General features: G+C 58.6%; 1 protein-coding gene across 1 annotated transcript in view; it reads left to right on the top strand.

Annotated features, from left to right (window-relative positions):
- The window catches only part of TRMT44 (tRNA methyltransferase 44 homolog), a 36,661-nt gene extending 30,736 nt beyond the window's left edge, over positions 1-5,925 (top strand). Inside the window, exons 10-12 of the mRNA XM_032254045.1 lie at positions 374-490; positions 4,994-5,329; positions 5,832-5,925. Of these exons, the coding sequence (XP_032109936.1) occupies positions 374-490; positions 4,994-5,217 (341 nt within the window). The 3' untranslated portion in view covers positions 5,218-5,329; positions 5,832-5,925. The remainder of the gene's footprint in view (positions 1-373; positions 491-4,993; positions 5,330-5,831) is intronic.
- The last annotated feature ends 4,421 nt before the right edge of the window (positions 5,926-10,346 follow it).

The following is a 10,346-nucleotide window of genomic DNA, read 5'->3' as shown; positions in this document are numbered from 1 at the left end:
GTGTGGGTCACGTGTGGTGTGGGGGTAGGTGTGTGGGTCAGGTGTGGTGTGGGTCATGTGTGGTGTGGGTCACGTGTGGTGTGGGGGTAGGTGTGGGGGTAGGTGTGTGGGTCACGTGTGGTGTGGGTCAGGTGTGGTGTGGGGGTAGGTGTGGTGTGGGTCAGGTGTGGTGTGGGGGTAGGTGTGGTGTGGGTCACGTGTGGTGTGGGTCACGTGTGGTGTGGGTCAGGTGAGATGGAATTAAATTACGTGGTCCTTTGTGCTGGAGTGCATAGGGCGTGGGAGCGTATGGAGCTGAAGTGGGCCGTTTCTGCCTGCGTGACAGGTTTGTAGTAGTTTGTTGTCGTTTTGGGGGAAACCCTGTTTTCCGCAGAGAGCCTTCCCCTGGCAGAAGTAGCGAGTGCGCTGGACGCGGAGACCCTGCGGCGGCTGAAGCGGGAGTGTGGGGGGCTGCAGACGCTGCTCCGGAACAGCCACCAGGTGTTCCGAGGTAGGGGCCGCCTCCCCGCCTTTCTCTTTCCTCCCTTCCCCCCTTCTTTCAGGTAAAAGTGTTTTATTTGAGTGGTTTAGACTCCAAGAAGAATCTGTGAGAGGCCCCGAGGTCCGCGGTGCCCCCCCCAGCTCGGACGTGGGTAGCATTTGACCTCGGGGTGGGACATGGGTCACCCCGTTCCCTCCTTGCGCCTCTGGACCTCGTCCTGTGAGACACCCCAGGCCGGCCTCCCTCCCACTATGCCGTGCTTGCTGGCGCCTCAGCCCCACTTGCTCCACACCGGACAGAGCAAGTCGGGCAGCTGCGGCCGGGCCCTCCAGTCACCAGGACCCCTCTGGGCTGGGGGCCACTGTTTGGCGTCATCTGTAGCTGCTGCCCACTGGAAACACCCAGAGCCGCAGAGCCAGGCTGGGGAGTGGGAAGAGCGAGCCCCTGCCCCACAGGCGGAGGCCTGGACTCCTGTGGCGCTCGCCCCACGGGCCCGGGCAGGGAGGGGTCCTGGCGCCCAGCCCTCCTGCCGTGCAACGCCCGTGATTCCAGGACTGCCGGGGTTTGGGGAGGCAGGAGGGCCCTCCACCTGCTTGTCCATTCGCTCAGCCCACAAAGCAAGGCGCACACAGCCCTCTCCTGGAGCTGGCGGCGCAGTGGGGGCGAGGGGAATGTGGCAGGCTCCGCCCAGGTGCCGGGATGCACAGTTGCATCAGCTGCAGCTTCCAAGTGTGCACAGAGCGGGGAACAGGCGGGGAGCCGCAGGTGACCAGCGCCAGCGGCTGGGGAGTTTGCCGTAACTTGCTTTGTGGAGTTTTTTCCTCTTTCTGTATTTTAAAACAAATTCCAGCTATTGCGCTCTTTCACCCCAAGTACTTCCACGCGCATCTTTAAAAATAGTAGGCGTTTTCTTGCGTCACCGCCATGCCCTCAGCACACGTTTCTGCGAGTCGTGATGTGCAGGGAGAACTGGCCTGGCTCCAGGGCGGGCTTAATTAGGAAATGACCCTTGAGCTGGGCCTGGAAGGAAAAGAGGAGTCAGGAACAGGGAACGGCTTTTAGGCAGAGGGAACGGCGTGTGCGAAGGTTGGGTGGAGTAAGAGTGGGAGCTGGTGGGCTACAGCCGCCGTGACCAGGAGAAGGACTGGCTCTCTGACTGGTGGGGAGGGATGATACCGAAGCCACAGTGGGAAGGAGTGGCCTGGCTCACACCCTGGCTTCTGGGTCCCCTGCCCATGAGTCACTCGGGCTGCCGTGGGGGTTGGGTGAGGGCAGCATCTGGCTGTGTGTGTGTGAGAGAGCACAGGGTGCGTCCCATACCTGGTGTGTACACGAGAGCAGGGGTGTGAGTTTGTGCACACCCACACACAGCCTTTGGGTGCCCGCTTGCTCTTGGAGAGCTGCACTTGGATTTTAGCTGAACCGGCCTCTCCTGGTGAGAGCTGCTGCTGGGGGCCTGTAGGCATGGTCAGGGCCTCTGTTTCCTGGGCAGGCGCAGAAGCGCGTCCCTGAGGCTGCCTCCAGAGCCGACGCTGGGCCTGCCGTGCCGGCTGGGCTGGGCCTGCAGCCTGGGTCTGCTCGTCCTTGCACGGGGCTTTAAGCGGTTAGAATCCTTCCCACCTCTGAGGGGCCTCTCTGTTTCTCCCAGCACTTGTTTTTGGTTGATGGCCTGAAATACCGTCTTCTTCACCCGCTATGAATCTGTTCATCTGTCAGTGCTTTTCTGTGCAGAAAAATAGGGGCACACTGACTTTTGGAAACACTTCTGAGTAGGCGTCCTGGGGATTGTGTTCTGAGTAAACATTCTCCTCCAGTCACGGGAGAACTATGCTGTGAAGCTGGGTCTGGTCGCTGTATGAGGCTCAGGTTTTGTTTCAGCTCACGTGGCTCGTCTCAGGAAATGCTGAGGAGAGTGAGGAAGTGGAAGTGTTTTCAGATGGCTTCAGGTCAGCCAGCCCTGAGCACGACCTGTGAGGACCACGAGGGCCAGCCCTGCCTCTGCCCCGCCCCTTCCTGAGTTCGCCGAGGCCTGCGGCGGCACGCTCCATCCACACTGGCTGCTGTGGAGCCTGGCACCGTGCTGCTGGATACACGCGGGGCCTCATGTCATCCTGCGCTCGGGGTGGGGCAGGCCTTCCTCCTGGAACATGCAGACATGGCTCAGAGGGGTCCGCATGTGGCCCACAGTCTCCCGGTGAGTGGAGAAGCCGTGCCGACAGCCAGGCCAGGTCGCACCCAGCAGGCCACTGAGCCAGCAGCAGCATCCGAGGACTGTGATCCTCAGATCAGGTCACCCGTTCCTCAGAGCAACTTGGTGAACGGAGTGTCTGCTATCGAGAAGCAGTGTCGGAATGGCAGTTCCTGTGCTGAGTTAGAGTCGCAGGGAACGCGAACCGTAGGGAGGGAGGAGGTGGTGGGAACTTGGGACGAGCTTACTGTGGCCCTGTGGTTCCATTTCACAATGAGGAGCACGTTTCCAGAGGGAGGGTCTGTTGGTTGGTGGTCTAGAGCTGGCTGGAGCGAGTGCTCCTGGAGGGCCGTACCGCCTGGCACCTGGCCCCATGGAGGCTCAGGTGTCAGGAGGGGTGGCTGGCAGCTACCTGCTGTGTCCAGGGGTAGAAAGGCAGCGGGTCAGCACGGCTGGGCCAGCCTGGAGCCGGCCTCCACGACACCTGCAGCCCCACCTCTATCATCAGCGCTCACTCCTCAGGCCTAGAGACCTGCAGGTCCTGCTTCCAAAATGTGACTGGGTGTGGTCTGAAAGCTGCCTGGGGGGCCTGCCGCCAGCTGGCCTGTCGTGTTGCGTGGGGGGCGGGAGGCCCCGGCTGGCTCTGAGGGTGGGAATCTGCACTCAGCCTTTGGCCTCAGTGAGCCCCACCCCCATTCTCCTGACAGGTCAGGGCATCAGGCAGAGGCCCCTCACTGTTTGGCATCGTGTGCCCCCTGGGGAGTCGGGGTAACCTCTGGCCCCTGCGGCTCCTCCTGAGTACCCTTCAGGGGGTTCCAGGCCCCTCAGTGGCCAGGACGTGCCCTTCTGTGCTGTGCCAGGAAGTGCTGCTGTGGCAACATCAGCAGAGGTCATGGGATGGCCTTAACCAGAGCCCCCAGGTTTGGAAACCTTAGCTCCGGTGTTGGGAGGCAGTACAGAGGCAGCTGTGGGAGGGCACACGGGGTCAGCCTCGCCTCGGCGGTGCTCCCAGCCAGGCTGTGAGGGCGAGCCCCCCACGGCGTCCCCAGACACAGCCAGGCGCCGCTCTCTGGGCTCATTTCTCTAGTTTCAGGGGGAAAGTATTTTTAAAACATCAGTCTGTCAAAAGCAAACAGCCTCATTATTGCCACACACAAGGTGATTTGAAAGCAGAAGTCACGCTTTGATTCCTACACTTTCAAGTTCTTGTTGGAAGTTGGAGAGCCAGACTTCCTCACTGAGGCGCCTTTATTCCCTCGAGCCTCCTGTCGCGAGCGGTTTCCTAGCTTCCAGCGAGAACCAGGAAGGGGGTGGTTGCTTTGGCCACGTTTCACGGGAGTTGTTGGCTTCTCAGAAAGAAACGGCCAAGTGGGAGTGTAGGGGGGAATCTCAGCCCAATTTGGGCAGCGGGGTCACGAGGCGGCCTGGGGGTGGCCCTCGAGGCCTGGCACCCCGCTGACGAGCGGGCCCACAGCAGCCCTCTCCCAGCCCCACCCCACTCTGATGTCCTTCCAGCTCCCCAGTTTGGAGATCAGCCCTGGCCGTCGGGTCCCAGTGGCACTTCTAGAGGGGGTATCTAAGGCACTGTGCCCAGGCACGTCCCTCCTCCTGTTCCTGTTCAGAGCTCCTTGGCCTCCCCTGACTCCACACTTGCATCTGGAGGGGCTCCAGTTGGGAGACATGCAAACCCAGTGCACCGGGATGGCACCAAGGAGCAGAGGCCACCCTGCACCAGCCCGTCCTGACACTGCGGGAGGGACCTGCGCTCGCCCCACTCCTGTCCGTGATGCTGACAGTCCGCAGAGGCCAGGGCTGCTGCGCACACGTTTTTCTCGTGTTCCAGCTCTCACACATGGTCCCTCCTTCCCCCACTCAAGTGATCCTTCTCACATGGTGGTTCTGCAGGACCTGCCACTCAGCCAGAGGGAAGGTCGTGGCCTCAATGATGAGGCCACATGGGACCCAGCTCTGTCCTCTGCCCCCCTCGCTGGCCATGGAACAGGGCCGGTCCTGGTGCAGTCTGTGCTGGGACACTCAGCTTTGCTGCTTCTCTGCCTAAAATCTCTTCCTGGGTCTGCGCAGGGCCGCCGCTCACCTCTGCAGGGCTCCCCTTCCCTGGCCCTGCCTGAAGACGCACCTGTACCTCGGTCACTCCCACTGGAGGCAGACCCACTGTGACCAGCAGGAACTCTGGGCTCTGTCCTGGCTGTATCCCTGACCCTGGGCTGGCACCTCCCGTGGAGTGGGAGCTAGGCAGATGCTGGTGAGTTAAGGAACTTTCAGGTTACGCTCTCAGTGTGTCTCTTCTCTGTTCCAAACGGCAGTTGTGAATGGGCGAGTTCACATCCGTGACTGGCGAGAGGAGACGCCGCGGAAGACAAAGCCACTGGAAGCGAAGCGGAGGCCGCTCTCCGAAGCCCGCAAAACCCGCCTCTGCTGGTTCTTCACGCATCACCCTGACGGCTGTGCTCTGTCTGCGGACTGCTGTCCGTTTGCCCACGGACCTGCCGAGCTGCGGCTGTCCGGGACCCCGAGGAAGATTCCGTGAGCTGCGTCCTCGTCGGGGAGGCCACACCAGGGAGAACTTCACCTGCAATCCTCAGCGCTGCCGCCTCTGCGCTGGCTGTGTTTCAGCCCACCTCCTCCAGACCCTCATGTGATACACCGTATTTCATAGACATCACACAGGGGAAGCCACAGTCCCTCAGAAGCCCCCAGCTGGGTGCCTGGCTTGGTTCAGATGCAGCCACTTTAAATGTGCACAGCATCTTCGTATCACAAAGATCACAGATTCTTACAGCGTCTCCTGGGGGAGAACAGCTGGGGACACTTGCACAGGCCCCTCCCAGGGCACTGTCCCAACGCCTGCCCCACCACGTCCACGTCTGGGAAGAGGACGTGGCACCCCGAGAAGTGTGACCATGTGTGCCAGCGCTTCTCACCACGCTGGAGAGCAGCCGCTCTGGGGGGGCCCCCACACTGGCGTTTTAAAAATAGGGCTGGCTCTGCTGAGGTTGTCTTTAGAGTCACAGAGAATAAAACAATGCATCCATCATTTCCTCGCATGGATCACTCTTAGTGTCATGAAAAACATCTTAAGTGAATTGTCGACAAGGCTTTAAAAATGTAAATATGACAGATCATAGATCACAGAAAGGTAAGCCCACAGCTTCCTCCCTCCTGCACGAGACCTTCCTCCCCACAAATACTGCAGCAGTTCTTCTTAGTCCTTCTAGAAAAAAAATCCTGATTTGTTTCTCTTTTATTTTCATTAAGAGATAGGGTCTGCATCCCTTGCTTAGGCTGGAGTGCAGTGGCACGATCATAGCTCACTGCAGCTTTGAACTCATGGGCTCAAGCCATCCTTCTGCCTCAGCCTGTCAAGTAGCTGGGACCATCAAGATGCACGCCACCATGCCTGGCCAACTTTGAAAATGTTGGAGGTGGTGTCTCGCTGTGCTGCCCAGGCTGGCCTTGAACTCCTGGGCTGGAATAGGCCTCTCACCTCAGCCTCCCACAGAGCTGGCATTCCAGCCGTGAGCCATGGCGTCTGGCCCCTGATGTTTCTGTTTAAAGTTACTCCCGTGGTTTTATACAAAAAGTCATATGCAGCCCACACTGTTGTGCCCTTGACTTTCTGCAGGGTGTCCCCTGTGCCTCCCGGTTGGACGCATCTGCCTGGTTATTTGCAGCAACCTGTGACATTCCGTGGCGGTGCTGTTTTCATCATTCCTGAGCAGTGATAATAAACAGGCACCTGCTCTGAAGGCACCTCAGCTCTGCAGCACCACAGGGCGGCGCTGCCACGGGCCCTGGCCCTGCCCCTGGAGTTCCCAGTCAGTCCCAGAGCCCAGAGCCCAGGCTAGGGATGTGCCAGGAGGTGCCTTCATCTTACCCAGGAAGGGCCCACCCTTCATCTTACTGGGAGACTGGCACTCCGTGGCCCCTTGGGGCAGGCCCCAGTTGGTTGAGCAGCTGCAGCTCTGACTAGTTGAGGCACAAGGGGGCTCTGCTGGGGCCTCTGGGGTCCCCCACACTGGGAAGTTCTCCCTGCAGGGGACACCTGGTGCAGAAACCCCGAGGGAGCAGCCAGGAGCTCAGTACTGAGGGTGGTGGAGCAGGGAGATGGGAAGAACTCTCTTCCAAAGATGTGTCTGGGTCCGAGGGAGCCACAGAGCCGTGCCCCTCCCCCAGCCACTGTGTTAGGCCGGAGGAGGCGTCCTCCTGCCAAGCTGTGCCACGGTGTTGAGGTTTTGCTGCTCAGCACATCCAGGGTGACACACTTCAGGACAATCCACCTGATGCCCCCAGCCCTGCATTGTTGCCAGAGCTCTCCCTGCAGCAGGAAGGGCTGAGCCCAACCTCAGAGGGGCTTGGGGCGACATCAAGGGATGGCAGAGCAGGGAGTGCAGGGAGCCCAGCCCTGAGGAGCCGCCCTGCTGCCGCCTCCTCCGTCTGGAAGGGGCACACTTCCTGAGCTGAGCCCAGGACCCGAGCCTTGTGGCTGCCCAAGGTGCCCCATGCCAGGTGTGCAGCCTCTGCCAGGCCCAGGACAGCTGCATGTGGCTGGATCCCCCTTTCCCCTCCCCTCCCCAGGCCTCTCCCAAGTCCAGGGCACTTGCTTTAGTTTTCCAGTGTGGGGAGACGGGGCAGTGGCCACAGAGCCTGGTTCTGTGCTCGGTGCTGCTGGACTCCAAACCTAGGTCTGGAGCTGAGTCCTGGTGAGGGTGGGTGACCTGGGGAGGATGAGATCCCCAACATGCCTCCAGGACACAATCTCAAAGGAGCATCACATGGGGCTGGGGGCGTGTGGGGTGACCTCAGCTCTCCCTCGTGGGGTCCTGCCGGGCCAAGAGCTCTATTGAGTGGGGCCCACCGTGCCTGTAGACCCCTCCGTGCCGCCTGGCATCATCATGTGGCAGAAGCAGTCTTTGGTGAGCACATCACCTGACCTGACTTCTGGGTTCCAGGTACCGTTTCTTACTGCCCCCTGGCACCACTGTGCCCTGTCCACTGGTCATGTGACTGGGTGTCAGGCACAATCCCCTTGCAGCAATAAACAATGCTGTGGGCGATGGTGGGCAGAAAAGAGGCCTGGCGGGGGGGCGCAGATCTGGTAGCCTGGTGTGGCCAGCCCAGAGGGCTTCCTGGTGACTCCTTGGAGCTTGAGTGTCTCCCTTGGACAGGTGAGATCAAGGGAATGCCAGGAAGGTGGGCATGAGGGGCAATCTTGCCAGGGGCACAGCGCATCTGCACTGCCTGTCCAGACAGGTGCCAGACCGGCACGAGGTCTCACTGGCTGAGGTGCAGCCTCTGTCCCCAGGTGCCCCGGCTTGCCCCATCTGCTGCAGAGGAGGCCCTGTGGTGAGCCTTGTGGTCTTGGGGCCTGCGTGCACCCTTGGTGAGTTACCATGGTGACTGCAGGCCTTGGACTGGTGCTGGGGTTCAGACCCCAGGTCGCACAGGCCTTGGCTCATGGCACGGCCAAGCCTTGGGGTCTGTTGGGGTTGTCAGGGCAGGCTTCCTGGAGGAGGGGCTGAGGTTGTGCATTTTCCCTCTCATCCTGCCACCCACTAGGGCTACTCTCCAGGGCCACAACTGTCACAGAACGAGGAATCCAGACCTCGACAGAAGAGCCTGGTATGGATGACAGTCCCAGGGGAGACCTCTGCTGTCTTGACCCCAGCTCATTTCTGTGTGACCCTCCCTTGCTGGCGTTTTTGCTCAGAAGACTGTTGTGGACCTCACGGTTCTGGGAAAAGTCCGGTCACGTGTCACTGGACAGTGCAGATGCATTCTGAGAAACTTGTGGTGAGGTGATTTTGCCATCCTACGTCAGAGTGTGCCCCGTGCTCCCAAAAGACGGCCTGCTCCACACCCAGGCTCCTGGACCACACGCCTCATGGCATGCTGCTGTGCTGGATGCTGTAGGCGCTGTCATGAGATGGTAGGTGTCTGTGTCCAAACGTAGAAAAGGTAGGGTGAAAATACGGTGTAAGAGATAAAGCATGCTTCTGCCGTGGAGGGGACGCACCCTGGGTGGAGCCTGTGGACCAGACGGGGCTGTGGGTGTCGGGGAGGGAGTGGGGGTGCACGGGACCCTGCTGCAGGCTTGATGAGCAGCACACCTAGGCCACACTCCATTTATTTAAAACAAAATTTCCTCGGTGACACATTAACCTGAGCATCGATTTGTAACTTTTTAATTTTATGAACTTTAAAAGCATTTTTTGACGCTTTTGTAATATCACTGACCTTAAAACACAAACATTGTACAGCTACACAAAAATATTTTTCCTTTTTTTGTTTTTTAAATTTTGTGTTTTTGAGACAGGGTCTTGGTGTATTGCCCAGGCTGGAGTGCAGTGATGCCATGTGGGCTCATTGTAGCCTCAGCCTCCTGGGCTCAATTGATTTCCCACCTCAGCCCCCCAAGTAGCTGGGATCACAGGCGTGCACCACCACATGCTGCCTAGGCTGGTCTTGAACTCCGAGACCCAAGCGAGCCTCCTGCAGGGGTGGCGAATATCTGAGTTGCCAGTGGCAAATCCACATGGGTCTGCAACAACCTTAACTTGCCTCCTTGGAAGAAAGAATTGAACTGAGGTGAACTGAGGGGTATGAGACAGAAAAAGGAGCCCGAGGCAAGTTTCACAGCCGGAGTGGAAGTTTATTAAAAAGCTTTAGAGCAGGAAAGAAATGAAAGTCCATGTTCAAACCTGCGCTCCGAATGAAGAGACCCCCCAAACAGCCTTTGTGTGAGCAACATGGCTGTTTATTCACCCGGGTGCAGGCGGGCTGAGTCCGAAAAGGGAGTCAGCGGAGGGCGGTGTGATAGGAGTTGGTTTTATAGGTTTGGGGTAGGCGGTGGAAAGTTACAGAAGTGACAGTTTAGGGTGGTTTTTTTCAAGCTGGGAGGGATGGTCATAGGGTCTGGAGTCACAAGGTTGACCAGGGTTGGTTACAAAGTCCAACTGCCTTATCAATTGAGGTGGGAGTAAGGAACAACAGAGAAAGTCTCAAAGTTAATTAGGCGCCACAGGGGTTGGTCATTTCTTCTCCTTTTGTGGTTTTCCAGTGACGTCAGCCTTTCTAGTTCTGGGAGGCCATCCAGAGGTGTATGTGCAGGTCCCGGGGGTCGCCATGGCGTCCTTGGCACCGTCAGTCAGCCTGAAAGACCTTACAGTACACTTGGAAGAGACTCAACCAGGCACTTTGGAGGTCAAGGGCAGCATTTGACCTTTTGACTTGGGGTTTTATATGCTGGCGTGCTTCCAGGGCTTTGTGTCCCGTTTCCCATGACCCTTTCCTCAGAGCGGGCTGCCTGCAGGCACAATGCCCTCCTCGCTCTTGGGACGTGAGCATCTGCAGTGCAGGGCGTTGAAGAAGTTGTACGAATGTTCACCTGAGGCTTCTTCCCTTTTTCGGTGGGATGGCCCCAGGAGGTCATGCTCTGCCATTTTATCTCTTAATGCGCACGCTCCAGCCCACTCACCTGATTCCTGAGATTTTATTGAAAGCCGCTGATTACCAATTTCAAGTGTCTTTATCTATTGGGAAATTGCCTCTCCCTGGTGCCTGTGACCAGTGATCATTTATATAGAGGCAGTGTGGCAACTGTGGGACCATCACCTTGAGAACTAAACTCTTGATTTTTTTTATCTAAGGGGTCTGGGG

The sequence above is a fragment of the Sapajus apella genome, unplaced genomic scaffold (genome assembly GCF_009761245.1).
Source record: "Sapajus apella isolate SASKATOON/1434 unplaced genomic scaffold, GSC_monkey_1.0 scaffold85, whole genome shotgun sequence".
Classification (NCBI taxonomy): domain Eukaryota; kingdom Metazoa; phylum Chordata; class Mammalia; order Primates; family Cebidae; genus Sapajus; species Sapajus apella.
This window is presented reverse-complemented; position numbering and strand designations above follow the sequence as displayed.